Source organism: Capricornis sumatraensis, chromosome 16 (assembly GCF_032405125.1).
Source record: "Capricornis sumatraensis isolate serow.1 chromosome 16, serow.2, whole genome shotgun sequence".
Taxonomy (NCBI): Eukaryota; Metazoa; Chordata; class Mammalia; order Artiodactyla; family Bovidae; genus Capricornis; species Capricornis sumatraensis.
The window spans coordinates 77,318,128-77,343,817 of record NC_091084.1 but is presented as its reverse complement, the minus strand read 5'-3'; the positions used below and the strand labels follow the sequence as shown (position 1 = coordinate 77,343,817).

At 51.5% G+C, this 25,690-nt stretch overlaps 1 protein-coding gene across 1 annotated transcript in view; it reads left to right on the top strand.

Annotated features, from left to right (window-relative positions):
- LRP4 (LDL receptor related protein 4) overlaps positions 1–25,690 on the top strand; it is a 53,949-nt gene that overhangs the window by 7,185 nt on the left and 21,074 nt on the right. The window contains 19 exon segments of the mRNA XM_068988050.1: positions 10,180–10,326; positions 11,720–11,836; positions 12,438–12,551; positions 12,932–13,048; positions 13,393–13,521; positions 13,764–13,883; positions 14,520–14,645; positions 15,258–15,383; positions 15,573–15,707; positions 16,073–16,198; positions 16,950–17,180; positions 18,001–18,157; positions 19,217–19,434; positions 19,595–19,771; positions 20,160–20,282; positions 22,183–22,391; positions 22,566–22,647; positions 23,420–23,525; positions 24,280–24,481. Of these exon segments, the coding sequence (XP_068844151.1) occupies positions 10,180–10,326; positions 11,720–11,836; positions 12,438–12,551; positions 12,932–13,048; positions 13,393–13,521; positions 13,764–13,883; positions 14,520–14,645; positions 15,258–15,383; positions 15,573–15,707; positions 16,073–16,198; positions 16,950–17,180; positions 18,001–18,157; positions 19,217–19,434; positions 19,595–19,771; positions 20,160–20,282; positions 22,183–22,391; positions 22,566–22,647; positions 23,420–23,525; positions 24,280–24,481 (2,762 nt within the window).

The window sequence follows — 25,690 nt, the reverse complement described above, 5'->3', positions numbered from 1 at the left end:
CTTTCACGGCACGTAGGCATTCCCATCCTCACTCACAGCTGAGTGGATCGCCCACCAGCTGCCCTGACACCCTGCTCCCTGCTCGTTCAGGTTAGAGTGAGGAGGGGAAGGGCGCTGCCCGAGCCCCAGCTGAAGAAAGCCTCGCTGGGGACTCGCTGCAAGCCCAGACACAGCCCACCGGAGCTCCCCCCTCACCTCTGTGCAGAGCCGGGAGGATCGGAGGATTGGAGTTGCAAGCAAAGCCGGAAACAAAAGCCTGGGAGCAAACCTCCCATCTGGCGGAGAGGCAGCACAAAGGTGCAGCTACATAATTTATCACTGGAGGTTTTCTGGGGCTGGGGAAGCTCCTGGCCCTAGAGCCTTTTGGTGGGGGAGAGGGTCCCCCACCACCTCCCATCTGGGTGAAGGGCCGGGCAGCTACAGAGTAGAGAGACACCTGATTAGCAGTGAAATAAAGACGCTTCGAGGTTGGAAGGAGCTCCGGTGATCTCTCCTCGCTCAGTTGTTCCACTTCCTGCCCAGCCTGCAGGGCAGGGGGTAGGGGAAATGCTCCAAATAGTCCCCTCCATGGCCCCAGCCTGGGGAGCTGACTGTCACCATGGCCTGGATGAGGACAAGAGATAGTTTCTCTGTTGGGCTGACTATGGCCTGCTGGAAATCAAATACAGATGCTGGGTTCTAACAGCCATACTTCTAGCAAATAAGGGCTCCCCAGGAGGCTGAATGGTAAGGAACCTGCCTGCCAAGCAGGAGACGTGGGTTCAGTCCCTGGATTGGGAAGATCCCCTGGAGAAGGAAATGGCAACCCACTCCAGTATGCTTGCCAGGAAAATCCCATGGACAGAGGAGCCTGGCAGACTGTCAGTCCTTGGGGTCGCAAAAGAGTCGGACACAACTTAGCAACTAAACAACAGCAAGAAAGCAAATAAGAGAGGGGAGTTTCTTTGTCTTTCCACTCCACCACCAACCCCCCCTCACCCAACCCCACACTTACCTGCTGTTTAAACAAGAAAATTCAACCACAGGCTCAGAGAAGCAAAAAAAAGTGAATGGCTTTAAAATATACCTCCCCCAAATGAGAATTTCTGCTCCTCTGGGAGTGATCTCTGGTGACCATTTTTGCATAGCAAGTTGGGACATGTGGTCCAAAAATGATAAATGGGCTTCTGGGGCAGTTAACACTGGTGAGTCTCTTTTCTGTGTTGCTGGCGCTGTGATAGTGTTAGCATGTTTTATCACATTTACTCCTCACCGTATCCTTACTAGGAAGATTCTGTTAGATTCCTGTCTTATAGATGGGAAGGTAAGGCTTGGGCCATTTGCTGTCACACAGCTAGTGAGTAACTGCCCCAGGATTTGAACCCAGAGCCTGAGGTGTTAACCCTCTAATCCACACTGGCTCTTAGAACAGACTCTTTTATATATAAGCTAAACCAGAAGACCCTGCTCAAGACTGGCCTCTATTTTATCTCAGATTGACTTCTCCTCTCTGTTTTCAGTCTTCTCAGAGAATCCCAGTGCGTAAAGAATTACCTATCCGGTCCTTTTTTTTTTTTTTTTGATGGAGGGAGGCTTTAAAAAGCTCCCAGGAGATGTGGTTTGTTGCTCTTTGAAGCCATGTGTTATCCTGTGGGCCTTGGGTTTTGAGATGTAGGGGGAGGGGAGAGCAATATTCTGAGCAGCCTCTCAGTGAGCACAGCCGCCTCCAAGCCCTGCTGGATTTGTGGAGTCTTATTGACTGAGCTCCTGGGCGGGGTGAGGAGACCTCTGCGGACCTGTATGGAGACATAGCCACATTACTGGCTTGAGAGAGAAGACGCAGATGAAGATGGTGGTATTAACAGCAACAGCAACAAAATAATAGCTGCTGTGATGTACTTTGTATGCATTATTTCATTTAAACCTCCTATCAACCCTATGAAATAGGTGCTACCACCACCCCCATTTCACAAAAAAAGGAAACTAATCCTCTGGAAACTAATTGCTCTGAAATTTAGGTCCTAAATGCTCTTTCCTATGCTTGCCTCCTAGGAATTGGTTGATGACAGATTAGGTAAGGATAAAGGATGCCATGTACTTCAAGCTCCCCCAGAGAAGGGCTGTAAAGCAGGACTGTGGTCACAGGACTCTCCCCCGTCTCTTCCTGAGGCCGCTTATGCCGCCAACTTAACACGTGGGAGCAGCACTGCAGCTTGGCAGACAGTCGAGTTTTTCGACGTCTCAAGCCCTGAAATATTAGGGCTTAATCAAGGGGTGGCTGGATAAGACAGGCTGAGTGAGTCAGATTCTGTAATAGTAAAAGTAGGCGCTGTCATTTATTGAGAGCTTAGTATATGCTCAGGGCTTTTTATGAATTAACTAATTCAGTTCTCATAACACCCATGGGAGGTAGGGGCTCTTATCCCAGTTTTCCAGATGAAAAGCTAAGGTAGAAATTAAATAACATGCCCAGGTCCAATGGCCAGTATCTAGCTTCGTTTTGTTCCCATGTTCTTGACACCATGCTCTTCTGCCTCAAAACTTTGGAAGCTGACCATTAAAGACGTCTTTTCTGTGTTTGAAACTGGCAAGAGGGGACTGAACTTGCTGGGACTGATAGTCATGTGTCTCGTGGTGTCACTTTTGAGAGGGCCCTCGAGGAGAAGAGTTTATCAGATAGATTTTCAAACCAGGTAAGGTTGGCCTCTAGGGATCTAGGGACAGAGATAAGGAAAGTTATGGATGTCAGTAACTCAGCCTGATAACACAGCAAATGAAAGGAACTCTTGTTGGAGAAAGGAGTGAACTTATACTTTACCTGGATACAAGTAGGTAGCCACCTTAAAAAGAAGATTCTTGCTTTCTTGAGTATAGGGTAAGTCAGAAATAACCACTTTTATTTCTCATGTTCTGGGCTTCCTCTTTTCCTCTGACTTCAGCTCTCACAGGATTCTCAAGGGATTTGTCATTTTTTTCATTTTACAAACTTATATGATCCACACTACATGCAAACATTGAGCTACGCACTGAATACAGATACAAAGCTCCGTATCATACAATTCCAACTGCCAAGAGACTTCTGGTCTAGCAGGAGAACAGTGGTCCCACAGTGGGCTAAGTGCTGCCATAGAGGAGACTCCAGGGGCCCCTGGGCACAGGGCAGACGCTTTCAGTTAAGTCAGGCTCCATGGATCCAGGTGGGGCAGCATCAGGAAAGGGTTCACATCCTGGCCTCCTGCTGCCAACCATTTTCCTTGTTTGGTATTGGTTCCAGAGTTTTTATTTTTTTGTGCAAGCTCTGTCCTCTGTATAGAAACCCGGGTCTCTCTTGACTCCAGGTATCTCTTGGGTGAGACCAGATCCATTTCCATGTGGCCTTTGGCTGCTACCCCTTTCAGCTATGTCAGTTTTGTCTTGTGGCGTGGGCCTCCCTTTCAGTGCGAGATACTTACTGAGTAACCTGCCCAAGGATTGGTTTCTTGATTGGCCTGGATGTAGTTTAGGGTCATTTCAAAAAACTTATCCTCATTAAATAAGGTTTGTATCTTCATCATGGCTGCCAGTTGATAGAAAAGAAGACAGCATTGGAGAAAAGAACAGTGTTTAAGAAAACCATTCCTGGTGGCCCAGTGGCTAAGACCTTGTGTTCCCAAGGCAGGGGGCCTGGGTTTGATCCTGGTCAGGGACCTAGATCCTGCATGTTGCAGCTAAAGAACCTGCGCGACAAAGATTGAAGATCCCAAATGCTGCAGCTGAGACCTGGTACAGCCAAACAAACAAATAAATATTTTTGCAAACAAGAAAAATGTCCTTCACTTATATGAGTGATGCTGTCTCACTTCCCCACTGTAATCACTCCCATGCTGTGAGAGCTGTCGTGTCCCGATACACACAGGACAGCCCTTAAGCCTTCTCATTTCTGGTTCAGCTTGAAAAAGCTGCTCTGTAGCTGTGCATAGTCACTGGACACCTTGAGCCTCCAGTGAAGGTGTGGTCCCTCCTGAGCTGAGCATTCTGTGAAGTGGTGAGGAGCAGCGCCTCTCCCACTTGAGCGTGCCTCAGTGAGAGGCTTTACTGGAAGTCCGGTTGCCGAGACCATAGTAACAGAAGAATATTGGTCTAAGGATCAGAATGGGGCTGCCCTCCTGGCTCTCCTGCTTAACCTATGACCTTGGCCAAAGCAGATGACCTTACCTGTTAAAAGGGTACGACTGTAATGATTAAATGAGAACACAAGTGTGTGTGCAAACGTAAGCTTGCATGCTGCTAAGAGAAACCGCAGAACTTAATCATTTGCTGTGTGAAGCCCTGTCTTTTTCCGGACCAACACAATAGTGAGGCGCTCATTCAAAGGACTAGGGTTCCATACTCTCCTTGCTTTGCTACTTGACCTTAGAGCAAGGGGAATAGGCCTTTAGCCTTGGCAGTAGCCAGAAGGAGAGGGCACTGCTAGAAATCCATAAACTCGCTGTGCATTTGCTAAATGCAGAAAGAAGGATTCGGAAATCCCAGTATTACCAATTCCCTTTTTGCATCGCAGAGATTTGGAAACTCTCGTAATAGCAATACCACGTATTGGGAGGCAGTATCATGAGGGGATTAAGAGCAGAGGGTCTGGAATTCACCTGCCTGTGTGTGAGTGCTGGCTCCAGCCCTTAGTATCTGTATGACTTGTCAACAGACTTCTCCTCGCTAGGTCTCAGAGTCCTCACCTGTAAGATGGTGATAATAATAACAGACACCTCCCAGGACTGTTGAGAGCCTTCAGTGATGTAGCATAAGAAAAGTATTTGGAGAGCACATGGCAAATATTCAGTGAGTGGTGGCTGTATTTTTATAAAGCTTTTGCCGTGTGCTGGCCCTGTACTAAGAAGTTTACATGGATTTTTAAAATTTAAAACATTTTTTAAAAAGCATTTATTTATATATTTGTCTGCACGGGGTCTTAGTTGTGGCACTGGGATCCAGTTTCCTGACGAGGGACCAACCCAGGCCCCTGGCACTGGGACTGCAGAGTCTGAGCCACTGGACCACCAGGGAAGTCCCAGATTATTTCGTTTAATCTTTACAAAACCCTCTGTGGTAAAGCTATTGTTATTCCCATTTTATGGATGAGGAAACTGAGACTCTGGCATGAACTAACTCGCTCAAAGTTGTAGAGTTAGTGGTAGAACCAGGACTTGAACTCCAGCCTCTCTGACTCTGGAATCCGTGTTCTCTCCCATGTTCCACAGTATCTGGTAGTATAAGCAGATGGTTGTCTCTCTTTTTTTTTTAAAGAAAGCAGTGAGAAAGTGGTAGGTAACATGGCTGAGATTTGAGTTAACCTCCTAGGAAGGCCTTATGAGCACATTAACATGTATCCTAAAAGCTGGATTACCGGATGATCAGGGAGAGGGAACACTTTGGGAAGAGATCTTTTCCTTGTTGAACAGCATTAAATTGAAGGTCCCATCCCCTTTACGGCCAAAGTAGACTTGCAACGTGGCTGGGAAATAGTGTTCAAGGCCAGAAGCACCGGGGAGCACTCTAACTGAACATTTCTTGAAATGAAGACCACGGCTTGCCACCCGCAGTCATTTGTTTCCTTTCTTCACTCACCATTCTTTTAGTTAAAAAGGGTTAAAAGCTGTCCTTTATGATCACAGCCAGGACTCGAGTGAAAAGGCAGAATTCCACCTCCCAGGATCCCAGAGGGGCAGCAGTTGTCCAAAAGAGCTGAGTCTTGGAGGATAATGTGTCTGTTTACTGTATGAACACCCAAGCCAAGAGTTTGCCTGTCGCCGGCTGCCTGACCTTCACATGCCGACGTTCAGATGTTGCTCTGACAGGCAGGAAGTCATGCCTTTTCAACAACCAACTGGATGCCCACCGGATGGAATGCTTTGTTTCTAAGTCTGCAGGGGGAAGTCAGGACTTCTGCTATCACTCAGCCAAAGCAGGTTGGGGAGGCTAAAAAAAAAAAAAAAAATCCCCCGAAGGCTCTTCTTTGCCTACTGAATTCCTTTATTTTTTAAGATTTACTTATTTATTACTTTCGGCTGTGTGGGGGCTTTTCTCTAATAGTTGTGAAGTTGTGAGTGGGGGCTACTCTTCCTTGCAATGCGTGGGCCTCTTACCATGCTGGCTTCTCTTGCAGGGCACAGGTTCTAGGCACATGGGCTCAGTGGTTCTGGCGCACAGGCCCAGCTGCTCCGCCTCATGGACAATCCTCCTGGACCAGGGATCGAACCTGTTCCCCTGCATTGGGAGGCAAATTCTTAACCACTAGCCTGGATTTCTTTTGACTTGCATGTGGCCTAAGATGCTGTTGTCCTTGATCCTGGTACTCAGGTTCTTAGCTTCAAGGCCTTTTAAAAAAGAAGCTAGCCCCCAAATCCTCATGTCCCCGCACCTCCAGCCTGCACTTCTGGAGCATCCTTGGTGTGCCCAGGCACGGATCAGCCTCTCCCACATTCCTCTTCTCATCCAAGAGAAGAGATCTGTGACTTTTTTATACACCAGGCTAAGGGGACAATACGTGAACCGTGAACTTCCAGATGTTCAAGCTGGTTTTAGAAAAGGCAGAGGAACCAGAGATCAAATTGCCAACATCTGCTGGATCATGGAAAAAGCAAGAGAGTTCCAGAGAAACATCTATTTCTGCTTTATTGACTATGCCAAAGCCTTTGACTGTGTGGATCACAAGAAACTGTGGAAAATTCTGAAAGAGATGGGAATACCAGACCACCTGACCTGCCTCTTAAGAAACCTGTATGCAGGTCAGGAAGCAACAGTTAGAACTGGACATGGAACAACAGACTGGTTCCAAATAGGAAAAGGAGTACGTCAAGGCTGTATATTGTCACCCTGCTTATTTAACTTCTATGCAGAGTACATCATGAGAAACGCTGGACTGGAAGAAGCACAAGCTGGAATCAAGATTGCCGGGAGAAATATCGATAACCTCAGATATGCAAATGACACCACCCTTATGGCAGAAAGTGAAAAGGAACTAAAAAGGCTCTTGATGAAAGAGGAGCGTGAAAAAGTTGGCTTAAATCTCAACATTCAGAAAATGAAGATCATGGCATCTGGTCCCATCACTCCGTCGGAAATAGATGGGGAAACAGTGGAAACAGTGTTTATTTTGGGGGGCTCAGACTTTATTTCTGGGGGCTCCAAAATCACTGCAGATGGTGACTGCAGCCATGAAATTAAAAGATGCTTACTCCTCGGAAGAAAAGTTATGACCAACCTAGATAGCATGTTGAAAAGCAGAGACATTACTTTGCCAACGAAGGTCTGTCTAGTCAAGGCTATGGTTTTTCCAGTGGTCATGTATGGATGTGAGAGTTGGACTGTGAAGAAGGCTGAGCACCAAAGAATTGATGCATTTGAACTGCGGTGTTGGAGAAGACTCTTGAGAGTCCTTGGACTGCAAGGAGATCCAACCAGTCCATTCTGAAGGAGATCAGCCCTGGGATTTCTTTGGAAGGAATGATGCTCAAGCTGAAACTCCAGTACTTTGGCCACCTGATGCGAAGAGTTGACTCATTGGAAAAGACTCTGATGCTGGGAGGGATTGGGGGCAGGAGGAGAAGGGGACGACCAAGGATGAGATGTTTGGATGGCATCACTGACTCGATGGACATGACTCTGAGTGAACTCCAGGAGATGGTGATGGACAGGGAGGCCTGGCGTGCTGCGGTTCATGGGGTCTTAAAGAGTTGGACACAACTGAGCTGAACTGAAGGGGACTATGGTACTTAACACAAGGTAGCACAACTGGTCAGGGGTCCCAGCTCTGTCCGCTCCAGGCCCAGAGCTTTTTCCTCTTCCCCTCCCTCCCATACCTTCTCTCCATTCACCCCCTTACCCTGATCGCCTCCTTGGTGTGGCCCTGCTCCCTGCTTTGTGTGGTTAGCAGTATTTCCCAACCTTCCATTTACGTTTTAGGCTGGATAACTTATTTGTTTGGGGGCACCTGTCCTGTACATTTGAAGGAGGCAATGGCACCCCACTCCAGTACTCTTGTCTGGAAAATCCCATGGATGGAGGAGCCTGGAAGGTCCAGGCTGAGGTCAGACAGGACTGAGCGACTTCACTTTCACCTTTCACTTTCATGCGTTGGAGAAGGAAATGGCAACCTACTCCACTGTTCTTGCCTGGAGAATCCCAGGGACGGGGGAGTAGCCTGGTGGGCTGCCGTCTATGGGGTCGCACAGAGTTGGGCACAACTGAAGCAACTTAGCAGCTGCAGCAGTCCTGTACATTGTGAAATATTTAGCAGCATCTGTGGCCTTTATCCTCTGAATTCCATCCGCATCACCAGTTACAACCCAGAATGTCATCACGCATTGCCAAATGCCCCCCAGGGAGAAAAAAACATCCTTCACTGGGAACCACTGTGGCAGCCTATTCTTCCTCTTCATCGTTCCTCCCCCGAAGGGGGTCAGTGTCTTGGTGAGCCCCATGGCACAGAGTCCTCTGGAATACTTAGTTATTGCTCTTTCATCCCAGCCGGAGTCCCCGAAAGTGGTTCTTATAGCTGTGATGAGCTGATCACACTTAGAAAAGTTTCTCAGGCTCTGGTGCCCAGGGTCTGAGTGAAAAAGAAAACAAAACCCTCCCTTCTCAGTGCTCCCAGAACAGGCCAGAGAGGAGGGCACTGGGGCTTCGGTGCTTGCCTGGGAAGAATCCTCCGTCCTGCACTTGGGGAGACCTGGAGAGACAGGCGTGCTGGCCTTGGAGTAGAGATGCAGCTTCTCTCGGATGGATTCCTGTGGCTTCCGCAGGAAGTCCTGCATCTTTTCTAGGGCAGCCAATTCCCTTAGCATATGGAAGGTGAGGGCAAGGCCTCCGCTGAAGGTGGGGTGAGAGCTGTGGTCCTTCACTCCAGAGAAATACCTTTTGCCTGTAGTTTCAGAGCTTCACAGATCACAAAGCCTGGCTGTCCCCCACCCCTACCCCCCATGCATCTGAGGTTAGGGACCCCTGCTTTCTGCTTATCATTGTCCTGGGGGTGGACATGGAGAGGGAGGGGTCTAGGGAACAGCAGTCCTTTGCTTTCAGTGGGAATAGCAATCCACCCTTTCACTCTGGGCCCTGAACCCTAAAGCTGGCCTGAGGAATATAATGTGAAGTGAGGATAGATGTCAAGGAGATGAGCCAAGAGAGGGACGCTGGGCCCGGGAAATAGGAAAGGAAGCGGGGTGGCATTTGGGAGCTGACTCCTTCCCCATTCCAGCCCAGCCCGAGGGCAGCACCCAGCGAAGGGGAGGACAAGGAGAAGAAAGCAAGTGGGGGAGATGAGCAAGGGAGAGGGGGCCCCCGTCCTTCCCAGCTGCAGCAGCCCAGTGGGTTAGATGAATGCTGGGGTAGGGGGGGAAGAGTGACCCTGGCAGAACCCTTTGTTCCAGCTGAGGCTGGAGCGGGGGCACCGAGCCATTCACACGCCATCCCAGGGCATCCTGCTGGGCACGCTGGGGAGGGGGCACAGCGGCCGGTCATGGGACTTGGCCAGGCAGATAGCTGGATGCTCAATAGGGAAGCCCAGCTGCGTGCGGCAGGGGTTGGGGGCGGGGCGGCCCCTGCCATCCTTCCTCCAGGCCGCGGCCATGCCCACAGACAGGAAGGCCCTGGCTGGCCCCAGTCGCTCTGCCCCAAGGCAGCCTGGTCCCCCCACCCCGTCCCCCGTCCCCCCTTCTCTTGGTCGCCCCCCTTAGAGGTGCGCTCTGACTGTAGGACTCCCAGCAGTGTCTGCTGCTTCCTGCGCCCCGGTGTGACTTGTCATCTCCAGAGGGGCGCCAGCATTTTAATTCAGCATCCCGGTCCTGAATAGAGGCAAAAGCATCCATAACGCTGCCTGGTTTTGGAGGGAAGGACCTGGAAGCCTTCATGCATCGGCCTCCTGTCCCTGGCTGCCTTTCCTCAGGACCACGAGCCCTGCAATTGGCGTCATTTGTCTCTGGGCCTTTGCGGGTGTGCAGAAAACCCTCATAGAGGGGAGACCTGGGCCGTCTGTGAGCCCAAAGTCAGACAGTATCTTCTGGACTGTTTGTGCCTAGAGGAGGGGGACGGCACATGACGTCATCCACGTCTCCCTGATCTCCTGGGTAACAGTGCCCCTAAACTCGGCTCCTCTACCTTGCCCTCCCCGGAATGGGTTTTGGTTGGGTGGGAGCTGAGCCCTCACTGGTTCCTTTCCCCTCTGCCCAGGACTGGCCAGCAGCCCCGAGTGTGCCTGTGGTCGGAGCCACTTCACGTGTGCAGTGAGCGCCCTCGGAGAATGTACCTGCATCCCTGCCCAGTGGCAGTGTGATGGAGACAATGACTGTGGGGACCACAGCGATGAGGACGGGTGTAGTAAGAACCCTTCCCCCCGCCCTGGGCTCTTGGGAGGGTGATGGATATAAACAGATGGGAGGTTTCTTCACAGTGTGTATGGGTTCAACCTTCCCCTATTTCCCATATTTCCACACACGTATAGTCAAAAATAGTAGCTCAGCTGATAAAGAATCCGCCTGCAATGTAGGAGACCCTGATTCGATTCCTGTGTTGAGAAGCTCCCCTAGAGAAAGGATAGGGTACCTGCTTCAGTATTCTTGGGCTTCCCTGGTGGCTCAGATGGTAAAGAGCCCGCCTGCAATGAGGGAGACCTGGATTCAATCCCTGGGTTATTGGGAAGATCCCCTGGAGGAGGGCCTGGCAACCCACTCCAGTATTCTTGCCTGGAGAATCGCCATGAACAAAGGAGCCTGGCGGGCTACAGTCCATGAGGTAGCGAAGAGTCGGACACAACTGAGCAACCGAACACACCCAACATAGCCAATGAAACAGAGATTTTAAACAAGCATAGCAAAAAACAGCCTTGAGCGGATCTCTGTATTTGTGTGCCTGTGTATTTGTGATGCATATTTGTGCATTTTTGAATGTGCACGCTATACATGGATGCAGACTTTATTTCTTACGTTGGTGTTCTGTGTAATCACACCTTTTTAAATAACATAAACTTGGTAAGAAATTTTATATTCTTGTTAAGTCTCCTCTTTCCCCTAGTGCAATAACATACACAACAGGCTAGGGTGCCCTGGATACACGTCTTGGATGTGTAGCAATATTGCTCCTGAGCCAGTTACTTTTCTGGGTTCTGGGGTGTGGCCCCGACCCCGGCAGCACCTACATTTGAGGGAGGCTAATTAGTCTCGTAAGAGAGAAGCTATAGCCTGGACCTTATTACCCCTAACCAGTTTAGCTAATTGCGACGGTGGTAAATGGCTCACTTTCATGGGGCACGTTCATATGCATTATCTCAAAAGACCTCTCTGAGTCAATTATAATTATCCCCATTGTACAGTCGGAAGAACCTGGAGCTAACTGAGGGTAAACTGGCTTGTGTGATAGAAGTAATGAGTTCTAGGACTTGACATCGAGCCCAGGTGTGTCAGTCATCATTTAATAAGAGGAAACGGGGGAAATACATTTGTTTCTGTTTTCATGCTTTCCTTCACTGCTTTCCCGGTGTTTTGAGTTCCTCGGACTCTTCTGTCCTGTGAACCCCTGACCACCACTCCCTAAGGAAGCTCTCTCTTCTTAGCTGCTGTTTCTGCCTGGTTCTGTATTAGTAGGGGCCGGGGGCAGTTGGAGGAGCCAGTGAGGAGGGACCGTAATTCAGACAGGGCCAGAGGGAAGGATGGGGCCTGCCTCTGAATAAGTGCACCAGACTGACCCCTGTTCCCCTCCCCTTCCCTGGGCTCAGAGCTGCCCACCTGCTCCCCTCTCGACTTTCACTGTGACAACGGCAAGTGTATCCGCCGCTCCTGGGTGTGCGACGGGGACAACGACTGTGAGGATGACTCGGACGAGCAGGACTGTCGTGAGTGCTGGGCGGGGCTGGGTGGCTTCCATTTGGCTCGGCGGGGAAAGGCGTTTCAATCAGAAAACGAGGCCCTGAGTTTTCACCATTGAGGATAATGTTTGCTGTGGGTTTGTCACATATAGCTTTTATTATGTTGAGGTGTGTTCCTTCCATTCCTGCTTTCTGGAAGGTTTTTATCATAAATGGATGTTGAATTTTGTCAAAGGCTTTCTCTGCATCTATTGAGATAATCATGTGGTTTTTATCTTTCAATTTGTTAATGCGGTGTATTACATACACCCATGGCTGATTCACGTCAATGTACGGCAAAACCACTACAATATTGTAATTACCCTCCAATTAAAATAAATAAATACAAAATAAAGAAAGAAAGAAACGAAAGGAAAATGAGGCCCCAGCCCGTGTTCTCTGGCTCCTGTCCTTCCACCTCCTCTCTCGGCTTATCTAAGCCCCCCTGGCAGGGTGGGGACAGCCAGCTCCCCGGCTCCCTAGGGCAGCATGGGAGCTGCTCTGCTCCACCAGGCTTCCCGCTGGGCGTCCGGGCGCTGGCTGGCCCCCCGCCCTGGCCTGCAGCAGCCTGACCGCTCTGTGCCCGCAGCCCCCCGGGAGTGTGAGGAGGACGAGTTCCCTTGCCAGAATGGCTACTGCATCCGGAGCCTGTGGCACTGTGATGGTGACAACGATTGCGGCGACAACAGTGACGAGCAGTGTGGTGAGCGGTGCTCCAGGGGGTGGCGGGGGCAGGCAGGGAGGCTGGTGGATGGCCCTGCCGAGGCAGGGGCAAGAGCCTCAGGCGCCCTAGCACTGCCCAACCCTTGAACTGCCCGGGCATCTGGAGCAGCTGGAGGAGAGCAGGATGGGGAGACGGGGCCGACACCCCGGGGAGCACAGAACAGGAACCTGAGGCCAGTCTCTCCAGGGCCTCTTCTTTCCCCTCAGGAGTCCATACCGAACCCACAGAGTCTTGCGGGGCCTGGGTCAGACTCCCAGGGGGGCAGCGAGGGTGGGAGTCAGGGAGGATGACAGGAGGGTAACCGGTGCGGCTCCTTCAGGATTGCCGTCCCATTGTGTACCCCCTTCCCCACCCCCCAGACATGCGCAAGTGCTCGGACAAGGAATTCCGCTGCAGCGATGGAAGCTGCATTGCTGAGCACTGGTACTGTGACGGAGACACCGACTGCAAAGACGGCTCCGACGAGGAGAGCTGTCGTGAGTGGCCCCAGGGCTCAGGCTGCCGGGCCGGGCCGGGCTGGGGGCAGAGGGCGCCATGCGATGGGTGGGCTGAGGGCCAGGCCAAGGAGTGAAAGGATAGCGTGGACCGGCCGGGAGGGTGGGTTCTTAGGCAACAGCTCCTCCTGGGCGGGGCTGGCAGGGAACAGGTGCCCCAGGTGAGAATGGAGGCCTCCCTTTGGTCCTCTGGCATACGGGCGTGTATCAGGGCCACACCCAAGGAAACTTCTGTGTCTGAGTGCCTGGCCCCTTGGACGAGTACGGGCCCCTCTCATCTGAGGGGGCCTGAGTGTGTGCCCTTCCCCGCCTTGCCCTCCTTCCAGCCTCAGCAGTGCCAGCGCCCCCCTGCAACCTGGAGGAGTTCCAGTGTGCCTACGGCCGCTGCGTCCTCGACATCTACCACTGCGATGGTGACGACGACTGCGGAGACTGGTCGGACGAGTCTGACTGCTGTGAGCACTCTGGCCAGCTGGGTGGAGGAGGGGAGGCCAGGCTGGGAGGAGCTCCTGGGGGGTGGGGGTGAGGCCCGGTTGCCAGCTGGGGCAGGAGCTCGGGGGAGGAGCTTCTGGAGTCCCTGGTTCCCTATGGGGCCAACATGGGGGAGCCGGGGTGCCAGGGCTGTTGCTTCCTGGTCCACTGTGGGACACTGCGTGTGTGGACTGGCTAAGGACAGAAGCCTGGCGTGTCTCCCCAGCCTCCCACCAGCCCTGCCGCTCTGGCGAGTTTATGTGCGACAGCGGCCTGTGCATCAACGCGGGCTGGCGCTGTGATGGCGACGCGGACTGTGATGACCAGTCTGATGAGCGCAACTGCAGTGAGTGGGGGGCAGTGCCAAGGTCTGGGCCGCAAGCAGGGACAGGCCGCCTCTGATAAAGCTCCAGGATAGTGAAGACAGGTCCACCACGTCCAGTCGTGTAGGTTGGGCTCTGCACAAAGGTGCTAGGTCCAAAGGATGCCAGTCCCCAGTAGACTTATATATTCCATAATTCTCTAGATTTATATAGTCATCATGGCAGTTTTCCAGCAGACGGCAGTAAAATGTCTTGAGGAAAAGACACCTTTTTTTGATTCCCACAGAGATGCCATAGAGACCAGCTGTGACCCCGGTGTCAAAAAGAGTATCAGAGGGATTTCACTGCAATCCTTTAGTTAAGATTTAGCTTGGAAGACAGGGGGTGCCGGTTTGATCTCTGTTCAGGGAGTTAAGATCCCTCTTGCTTCCTGGCCAAAAAAAAATCCAAAACGTGTAACAAAAACAACATTGTAACAATTCAATACAGACTTTAAAAATGGCCCCCCAAAAAGAAAAATGGTCCACATAAAAAAAAAAAAATCTTAGGGAAAAAAGAAAAGTGGCGTGGGTGCTGGCATGAAGTGCAGCCTAGGGTGGCAGGGTGGGGCTTCGGGCTAAAGCGAGGTCAGCCTCTCATCAGCCCTGCGCTTTGCCCAGCCACCTCGGTGTGTACGGCGGAACAGTTCCGCTGTCGCTCGGGCCGCTGCGTCCGTCTGTCCTGGCGCTGTGATGGGGAGGACGACTGCGCAGACAACAGCGACGAAGAGAACTGTGAGAGCACGGGTAGGGTCTCCCTGGAGGACCCCACGCCCCCGGGCCCGTAGGGAGGCTGGAGCAAGGAGGGGGAGAGAGGGTGTTACCGCTGCCTCTCCTGCTGCCTCTCCAGTCGGGCTGACGTGACGCTTTCATCAAGTCTTGCCCGTGGCCTGGATTCGTCCTGCTTGTCTCACTTACCAGTGTCAAATCAGGTGCATCCTTTGACCCACAGCCTCACGGCCTGGAACACAATATCAGGGCCGGGAGTTTCCATGGCCTCTCACATTCTTACTCACACGCGGCCAGCGCCTGTTGCTCTGGCCTGCTCTCTGGTTGACAGCCCTACGCCCCCTCCCCTAGCTGCACAGGTGCCGGACACATGGGTGGGCTCTCTCATTCTGCCCCACGTCCCATCTCACCATGCCACTGTGCTGTCCTGGGGAGAACATGCACGCAGACAGCCCTGTCTGAGCTGTTTCCTGCCCTGGACCCCGACCCTCCCACCTTGAGTCTCATCTGTCTCCAGCTCGGCCTAGAAAATGACAGGCTCCTATCTTTTTTTGTTATTGTTGACCCAAGCCCCGTCAGCCCTTCCCGGCGCTGACCTGGCTCTCCTTCCCTCCCCATCTTCCTCTCTAGGAAGCCCCCAGTGTGCCTCAGACCAGTTCCTGTGTTGGAACGGGCGCTGCATTGGGCAGAGGAAGCTGTGTAACGGGGTCAACGACTGTGGGGACAACAGCGATGAGAGCCCACAGCAGAACTGCCGTGAGTGTCCCCACCCCACTCCCCGCCTGTGGTTTGTGGCCGCGCCCCACCCATCTGCTTCAAAGAGAGTCCTCCCCAGGGACGCTTGCAGCCCCGGGAGCTGTTCTTCGTGGCCCAGGTGGAATGCCAAGTCGGCCGTCTCGGGGAGGATTCCGGGCTCAACTCCCATCTCTGGCTTGGCTGGCACAGGGCCCCGGACGGGTGGGGAGAACTGCAACGTTAACAATGGCGGCTGCGCCCAGAAGTGCCAGATGGTGCGGGGGGCCGTGCAGTGTACCTGCCACACCGGCTACCGGCTCACCGAGGATGGGCGCACCTGCCAGGGTGAGCTGGGGCCCCCAGCGGGAGCAGGGCCAGGGGGCTGGGTTAACCATGGGTCAGCCCTCTGAGAGACGTGACCGTGTGTCATTATCTCAATAGCCCCAGGAGCTGGGGATTGTTGTTCCTCTCGTTTCGAAGATGGGGGGAAATGAAAGCTCAGAGAGGCTGTCACTTAATGAAGGTCGCAGTGCCGACGAATAGCAGAGCTGGGATCCCAGCCCAGCTCAAACCCCTTAACCACTTGCTCTGTAGTCTTCCCGCTGGACCTGGGAAGTAGGCCGGTGTGTGGGCAGAAAAGAGCTGGTCAGCTTGGGAGCTAGGGCTGGAAGATGGTAGAACCAAGATCTGCCCTTGCTCCGTTGTCACAGATGTGAACGAATGTGCCGAGGAGGGGTACTGCAGCCAGGGCTGCACCAACAGCGAGGGGGCTTTCCAGTGCTGGTGTGAAGCAGGCTACGAACTCCGGCCTGACCGGCGCAGCTGCAAGGCTCTGGGTAAGGGGGGGTGGGGGTTGGCGTTTGGCTGGGTGGGCAGAGAGCTGAGCAGGGTAGCCAGGGGCTCTGGTGCTTGGAGATTGGTAGAGAGTTAGAGAGATGGTTCTTTTTTTTCTTTCTGCCTTTTAATTTTATATTGGGGTATAGCCGATTAACGAGTTTGAGCAAACTCTGAGAGTTGGTGAAGGACAGGGAAGCCTGGCGTGCTGTAGTCCATGGGGTCACAAAGAGTCGGACACTACTGAGTGACTGAACAACAAAACTGTCAATTAACAATGTTGGGATAGTTTCAGGTGCACAGCAAAGGGACTCAGCCATGCATGTACATGAATCCATTTCCCCCATACTCCCCTCGCATCCAGGCTGCCACGTAACATTGAGCAGAGTTCCTTCTGCTATATAGGTCCTTGTTGGTTATCCATTTTAAATATAGCAGCGTGTACATATTCATCCCAAACTCCCTATCTATTCCCTCCCTGTATCCTTCCTCCCTGGGGACATAAGTTCGTTCCAGAGGGATGTTTCCATCGCAATAGAATGGAGTTGTGAGTTGCATTCTGGGCCCCAAGAATGGGATGAGATGTACACTTTGCAGGCTGCCAGTCTTCTCGTAATGATGGATGCTGACGGCTTGGGACATGCCCTAGTGGGCCAGGGGCCCCCTTGGAGCTTGGGGGGGGGTGCATGCTGATGGCTGCCAGGGGGCAGCTCTGGAGCCCAGTGGGGACCCCATTTCTATGCCACATCCCAGGGCCGGAGCCTGTGCTACTGTTCGCCAATCGCATCGACATCCGGCAGGTGCTGCCGCACCGCTCCGAGTACACGCTGCTGCTCAACAACCTGGAGAATGCCATCGCCCTAGACTTCCACCACCGGCGCGAGCTTGTCTTCTGGTCTGACGTCACCCTGGACCGGATCCTCCGCGCCAACCTCAATGGCAGCAACGTGGAGGAGGTTGTGTCTACAGGGCTCGAGAGCCCGGGTAAGGAATGAGGCCCCACGGGGAGGGGCAGGGCCACACCACGTGCAAAGCCACCAAGGGAGGAACACGTGAGTGGCCACAAACCTTTAGGCAGCAAAACATCTCACATTGAAACCTTGCATGCAGCTCTAATACAGAAAATGTTCACTAGTCTACATTCATTTTACAGGCTTGTTATTGAGCTCGATCAGTGAGAATACTGAGACCATTACGTTGAGGAACTGTTTGAAACCAGAGATTTGTGGATGACAGCTCTAATTCTCTATCAGCCTGGCATCCCATCTAATTCTGACTTTTGTTTTGATTACTTCATATTAGGAATATTCTGATGGACCCAGATAGATAGCATCCAAATGTTTGCAGATTAGAAAAACAGTAGCTCACTCTGCCATCTCAGGCCATTCGACAAGCAGGGGAAGTGGGTTAGAATTCGGTATTAATTAAGCACATTTGACTCAGATGCTTATGGAGCTGATGATGTTCCCCTGTAAAACCCTGAGGCACAAATTGCAAACCCTGGAGCCAGTGGGGGTCAGGGAGCTAGGATTCCGGAAGGGGAATATGATTGGCTGAGAGGAGGAGACGCGTGACCTTGGATGGTTGCTTGAGTTCTCTTTGCCTCAGTTGCTTCCATCCTCATGGGGATTATTATAGCACCTAGCTCACACGGTTGTTGTGACAATTCAAGGTAAAACATGTGTTTGTAAAATGGTGAGAAGAGTGCCTGGCCCAAGAAACAGCTTCATGCAAGAGTTGGCCTTGTTTCTACAGGGGCCCTGGCTGAACCCCTGACCCTCTTTCCATGGCCTCTTTCCACCAGGGGGCCTGGCTGTGGATTGGGTCCATGACAAACTCTACTGGACCGACTCGGGGACCTCAAGGATTGAGGTGGCCAACCTGGACGGGGCCCACCGGAAGGTGCTGCTGTGGCAGAACCTGGAGAAGCCCAGGGCCATCGCCTTGCACCCCATGGAGGGGTGAGCGAGACGTGACTGCAGCTGCCACGTTCCTCTTATGACCTTTAGGGACAGTTCCTCCGTCACCTGTGCCAGACTTTCCTGGGGGGCCAGGGGACCTCACAGTGTGGTGTTAATAGCCTTGGCTTTGCACCCAGACCCACCTGGGTTTCCAGCTCTTCGGTAACTGACTGTATGGCCTTGGGGCTAGTTCATCTCTCTAGGCTTCCATTTTACTCATTTCTAAACTGGTGATAAAAATATACCTACCTCACAGCTGTGTGAAGATGAATTTTAAATGGCATGACACACAGTATATAAGTGGTAGCTGTTTAGTATTTTTGTTATTAGTTTATAGGGTTGAGCGAATTAATAAAATTTAGTAATTTTATTAGTAGAAGAAAGGTCTTTTGGAGGGGAAGTTATTTGCCTCTAGCTTTTAAAAATTAAGTGCAATCAATTGAGAGGGGTGTCTTCTAAGATCCTACAGTTGTAGGTGAGCTGTTTTAGAAGCATAGTGTGGTGTGTGTGTGTGCATGTGCAGGTGTGAAAATTACAAAAGGGCAATGGTAGAGGCTGTGACCAAGAAGAAAATTCTTGTCCTAAGTAGTAGCCCGCTAGTATTTTTTTCAGTTTCACAAGGTCAGGATTTTCATCTCTTTTGTTCACTGCCATGCTCTCAGTGCGAAAAGATATGCTCATCTCATAGCAGATGTTCCAAAATATTTTTGTCAAATGAATACATTCTCTGTCTAGAGACATTTAAATTCAAGCATCAAGGGACTTCCCTGGTGGTCCCGTGATTAAGATTCCGTACTTCCAATGCAGGGGGCATGAGTTGGATCCCTAGTCAGGGAACTAAGGGCCCACATGCCATGCGATGTGGCCAAAACAATGTTTAATAATAATAAAATAAAGAAGTCAAACATTGAAAAACACTCTGTAAACCCAACAGAATGTATTGCCTACCAGTTGGAGTCCCTGGGTGAAATCGATAAGAGCCCTCTGCTTGATTACTATGCTGGGCACCTTACCTGCCCTCTGCTACCTGCCTCTCAATGTCCTTTTCTCTCTTCCCAGGACCATTTACTGGACAGACTGGGGCAACACCCCCCGCATCGAGGCCTCCAGCATGGATGGCTCTGGCCGCCGCATCATCGCTGATACTCATCTCTTCTGGCCCAACGGCCTCACCATTGATTATGCCGGGCGCCGTATGTACTGGGTGGACGCTAAGCACCACGTCATTGAGAGGGCCAATCTGGACGGGAGTCACCGCAAGGCTGTCATTAGCCAGGGTGAGGCCCTCCCTTTACTCTCCTTCATCTCTTGTTCTGCCTACCCTGTCCCAGCCCCCAGAAGCCTTTGGCAGAGGGTGAGATTTGTACAGACGCCCGGCCTGGGCTCAGGGGCCGGGCAGGCCATGTGTAACCTGAGGTCCTCTTGGACTTTCCCCAGGCCTCCCGCATCCCTTTGCCATCACGGTGTTTGAAGACAGCTTGTACTGGACAGACTGGCACACCAAGAGCATCAATAGTGCCAACAAATTTACTGGCAAGAACCAGGAGATCATTCGCAACAAACTCCACTTCCCCATGGACATCCACACCCTGCACCCCCAGCGCCAGCCTGCAGGTAAAAAAAGAAACGCTCACCTAGTGAGCTTCCAGTGCTTCTGAGAACCTTCCTTGTACCTGTCAACAGTTGCCAGGGTTTCCAGCAAGGAAATTTAAGGTTGGCGCTGGTGTGGACTCATTCCGCCCTCTGCTGGACCTGTAGGGTACAACATGGAGACTTAGGAAAGACTCACACTGCTTTGCTATCCCCCATCTAATTCATGCAAACATTTCCTGTGTATCAGGTATTCACTCTGCTCATAGGTGGGGGCAGATATACAAAGTAAGAAGACACAGTTTCTTCCTTCAGGAAGATCATGCCTTTGCTAAACCCCCACTCACTAGCCCCGGGACTCCTGCCAACCTTTGGCCTCACCTGACCCTCTCGCTCTGGGCTTTTTGAGCAGGGAAAAACCGCTGTGGGGACAACAACGGAGGCTGCACCCACCTGTGTCTGCCCAGTGGACAGAACTACACCTGTGCCTGCCCCACCGGCTTCCGCAAGATCAGCAGCCACGCCTGTGCCCAGAGTAAGTGGGTTTAGGGCCCCTGCCTCAGTGGACCTGCCTTGTGAGGGTGGGTGGAGCGAACAAGGGGGAGGAGTTTGGGAATTGCCTGGCTAGGGGAGGAGCCAGCTCCTCAGGCAGCCCCTGGAGAGGAAGAAGGCAAGGAGCTGAGGGCTCCACTGTCAAAGCTGAGGGCTGAGGGCCCCACGGCCATCCCTGAGGGCTCAGGGACACCGCAGAGTCAAGCATGAACCCCTGCAGACAGGTTCGTGGGTCATTTCACCCAGGACGCTTTGTCTCTAGGCAGCGGGAGGTCTCCAGACCCTTCTATAAAGCAAGGGAATGGTTCCCTAGCTCTTTACCTTTGGGCTTCCCTGGTGGCTCAGACGGTAAAGCGTCTGCCTGCAATGTGGGAGAGCCAGGTTCAATCGCTGGGTCGGGAAGATCCCCTGGAGAAGGACATGGCAACCACTCCAGTATTCTTGCCTGGAAAATTCCATAGACAGAGGAACCTGGTAGGCTATATAGTCCATGGGGTCGCCAAGAGTTGGACACAACTGAGTGACTTCCCTTTTACCTCTAGCATCACCCTAAAGACTATCTTAGCCCCTAAACCAGAAAGTAAGATAAAGACATCTGATGATGCTTTGTATACAGAGCCCAGGATAAATAAGTGTCTAGTGAGTGAAAGATGATGGGTTCCCTGGGAGCTCCCTGAACTGCTGCTTTGTTCGGCTTCCTTTGAGCTCCTGAAGGTGTATTGCCTTGAGAGGTGGGCCTTGTCTAGCTCAGAGGCGCAGGTGATTTTTTTTTTCCTAAGAATAGTCCAGAGAGGAGTGATCCAGCTGGGTGGTACACCCAGCCAGGGGCTGGGGAGATGCTTCGCACATCACGGCTCACGGCTCTTCTGTTACTGCTGCGTGCCTGCCGCCTCCCTTGTCTCTGGTGAAAATCAAATTTCTCTCAGGACCTAGGTCCTTTCCAGAGAGTGAAATCAGGGAAACTATTCCAGGGAACAGAGGCAGGAGTCATTCAACGCACTTTGAATTGAGAACCTTGTTTCCTTGCATTCTCCTGTGCCCAGCTCTTCCCATGTGGTCTTGATGAGATGCAAGGAACTTCCCCCTGAAAGAAGTTCAATTGATAAAGTGACGCAGGAAGTGCCTTTCTAAGCAGAATAGTAGACTGGAAAATATTCAGACAGACCAGAATAGGGGCAGAGGATGGAGAAGAGCCAGCTGGGAAAATGCTGAATTGGAGTGTGGCCAGAACTTCACCTTTGAAGTCAGACCTGAGTTCAAGTCCCCTGCTCTGGGGCTTGGTAGCTGTGGGATCCTGGGCCAGTTCCTGGGCCCCTGTTAGCCTCTGGATCGTTGATCCAGAAAATGAGAATAAGAATAGCGTGAACCACGAAGGACTGTTAGGGGGGTAAAGGAGACAAGGCAAGGGAAACGGGAAGCTCAGTGCCGGGCAAGGAGCAGGTACTCAGCAAATAGTCATTACTGGCCTGAGTCACGAAGAGCGTAGAGGAAGGGGTCTTAGACCATGCAGTGGAGCAGAAGTCCTGAAGCAGACACAGAAGGCAGAGCGGTGGGGTGGGGGCTTGACAGAGATCTAGTCCAGTGCACTAGGTGGGGCTGAGCAAAGAGAGCAGAGGAGAGTTGAGATGCGGCTGACAGACACTTAAACAGGATGCCCTTCTGGGCCCTGGTGGCGTCTATTGCCACTGGCTCCTCAAGTCTGATGGTGCCAGCATGGGCTGCCCAGTGCTCAGAGGGGGTCTGAGGTGTGAAGCGTAGGGGACAAAGGGCACCAGACCCCACGAAGTGTGGTTGAACCAGATGTCCCGCAGGCGAGCGTCTGTGTCTGCCACTGTTATTGGATTTAGAGCATTAAAAGAAGACCCCTTTCGGCCTTTGATCAGGTCTTGACAAGTTCCTGCTTTTTGCCCGAAGGATGGACATCCGTCGGATCAGCTTCGACACGGAGGACCTGTCCGACGATGTCATCCCACTGGCTGACGTGCGCAGCGCTGTGGCCCTTGACTGGGACTCCCGGGATGACCACGTGTACTGGACAGACGTCAGCACTGACACCATCAGCAGGGCCAAGTGGGATGGAACGGGGCAGGAGGTAGGCCCGGACATGGGGCACAGGCCCTCGGGGAGGGCCGGGTGGGAGGGGTGGGATTCACCCTTTCCCAGGGAAGGGCCTCCCAGACCTTTGTCAGCCTGCCTGTTGCTGGCGTTTGGGCCCCAGAGCTGGGGTGCAAGTCCGGTTGGTGATACAGTCTTGCTTCCCACCTAGGTGGTAGTGGATACCAGTTTGGAGAGCCCGGCAGGCCTGGCCATTGACTGGGTCACCAACAAGCTGTACTGGACAGATGCAGGTATGTAGAGTGCGCGTGTGGCCTGAGACGCTGGGATTTCTTATTTAGAACCCTGGCCTCAGCTCAGAAGGACCTAGTGCCCCTCCTAGCCCGTTTCCGTCTTGGCCTGAAGGCCTTGGTCGGTCAGGAGTGGTTGGGCTGCTGCAGAACTGAAACTAGAAGCTCGCATCTGAGGGTTTGGCATTTCCCACTCAAGTGGCAGCCGCTTCTGCTGTGCAGCTGATGCTTGAGAATGCTTTGAGGCATTTCAGATGAGAAGCCGACACCCTGTGGTTTTCCTTCCATCATTATCTTGGTGAAAGAGGCATTTTCTATTAGGCAGGTAAGTGTGGGAGGCAGGGAGAGTACCTTAAATGAGAGCTACTCAAAGTGTGGTCCCTGGACCAGCAGCGTCAGTATCACCTGGGAACTTGTTAGAAGTGCAGATTCCTGGGCCCCGCCCCAGACCTGCTCAATCAGAATCTCTGGGGCTTAGGAATCCGTATTTTCACAAGCTCTTCTGGTTCTTAGGCACAGTAAAGTTTGAGAAGCATGGCCTTAAATTATCAGAATGCGTTACTTGGGTTGAAGAAGCCTTAGTCTTCCGAGCAACGGAGCTAATCAGTTCCTTGAATTTTTCTTGAAATTCAGGTCCCTCCATACTCATTGCTTTTATCACAAAGTATTTCTTGAGGATTTGTGGCACAGTGAGCTCTGTGCTGGGCATGGAAGGTAAGAGGGTGAATGACCAAGACTAGAGTTGATATCTTTGTCCGCACCGACTTCTTGGTAGGGACAGACCGGATTGAAGTGGCCAACACGGACGGCAGCATGAGGACAGTCCTTATCTGGGAGAACCTTGATCGCCCCCGGGACATCGTGGTGGAGCCCATGGGCGGGTGAGCATGTGCCCCTTTGGAACAAGCCCTCCCCCTACCCCCAGACCCGAGGACTAGAGTGGAGTCTGGAGGCTAGGGAGAGAGGCTAGATCTTACAGGCACACCGAGGAAGCACGAACAGCTGTATAAACCTCAGAGCATCGTGACCAATCTGTCTCCTTCATGGCCAAGGAAATCTTTTACATCTAAAAATTTTTTTCCTTCTTTTTATTTTTTGTTTTTGCTTTTTGGTCTGCTTACCAAAGTAAGCCATTGTCTTTTTAAACAGTTTATCGAGAGTGAAGATCCTCTCCAATGTCACTCTCCAACAATAACTGTTGTTAACAGTGAAGGGTAGTGTTTCCAGATTTTCTTCCTCGTGTGTGCATACATATGGTGGTGGTGGTGGCGGTTTTTGTTTGACAACATACTGTAGCTGTACCTTGTTTTTTTTTACTTGACTATATATCTTGGATATCTTCCCATTTCATCAGTAGATTTTTTTTTTTCTTGATGATTATATAGAATTCTGTTAAGTTGATGTACCGTAATTCTTTAACCCATCCAGTCAAGGAAACAGTTAAGACCTTTGGTGCCTTTTGGTAGTGATACAAGATGAAAGGCTTTCTGAGACAGCTCTGAACCCAGAAGGGAGCTGGAAATTGAGGCAAGAGGCTGGGGCAGCCACTGCAAGTAGAAACCCTCCAGCCCTGGGAACCCTGAATCCCCACTGGGTAGTAACTGGAAGGCTTGTAAGACCCTTGCCTGTGCCCAGGTACATGTATTGGACGGACTGGGGTGCAAGTCCCAAGATTGAGCGAGCTGGCATGGATGCCTCAGGTCGACAGGTCATCATCTCTTCCAATCTGACCTGGCCTAATGGATTAGCCATCGACTATGGGTCCCAGAGGCTCTACTGGGCTGATGCCGGCATGAAGACGATTGAGTTTGCCGGACTTGATGGCAGCAAGAGGAAGGTAAGTGTGGCATGTGGGCATCCTCCCACAGCCCTGACTGCCTCCCCGACAGGGCTTCCTGGCTGGCAGCTGGCAGAACCCGGGGAGGCCTAGGGGAGATCAAGAGTGGGGTGAATGCTATTTCTCTGAGACTGTGGCTGCATTCCAGAGCCTGGGGTCCCTGCTCCTTGATGATAAAAGCAAACTAGGGACCATGTGGCTTGTGGGCTGGGGTATAAGTGCTTTCCTAATAACCATCACCACAAACGCTAATTTATCACCAGTCACATACTGGGCCTATGACCTCTCTTTCTCTCTCTCTGTTAATTTTGGTATAATTTCCAACTTAACAAACTGCAGGAATAGTCAAAAGAAGCAATAACTGATATTTTGCCACATGGTCATACCATTCTCATTCTCTCTCTACGCATGCACACACACACACACACATAACACCTTATTTTTCTGAACCATCTGAGATTGCATTGGAGGCATCCTGCCCTGAACCCCAGAGAGTCCAATGTGTATTTCCTAAGAATGAGAACTCAGTCTTACATAATCACACTTCGGTGATCAATATCAGGAAATTTAATGTTGATACAACATTACTGTCTAATCCATAGTCCCTATTCAGTGTCACTACCAATTGCTACAGTGATGTCCTTATAACTTTCCTTCTTTTTTTAGTCTAGGGCCCAGCTCCAGATTACAGTTGTTTTAAGTCATGATGTCTCTTTAATCTGGAACATTTCCTCAGCTTTTCTTTATCTTTCTTCATCTTTGTATCTTTAAAGAGTAAATGCCAGTTATTTTGTAGAATGTCCCTCAATTTGTCTGACGTATCTTTGTGATCAGATTCAGATTATACATCTGGGGCAGGAATACTACATTAAGTTGTGTCCTGAGTTTCTCAGTATGCCTTATTAGTAGCGGCAGATGTCAGCTTGTCTCATCATTGCAATACCAATATTTTCTTCTAAGGTTTGTTTTTAATGTGGACCATTTTAAAAGTCTTTATTGAATTTGTTGCCATATTGCTTCCGTTTTATGTTTTGGTTTTTTGGCCACGAGGCATGTGGGATCTTAGTTCCCTGACCAGGGATTGAACCCACACGCCCTGCATTGGAAGGTAAAGTCTTAACCGCTGAGCCACCAGGCAAGTCACCAGCTTTGATTGTGTGGTGAAGGTGGTGTCCACTGTGAAGTTGCTGTTTCTCTGTTTGTAGTTAG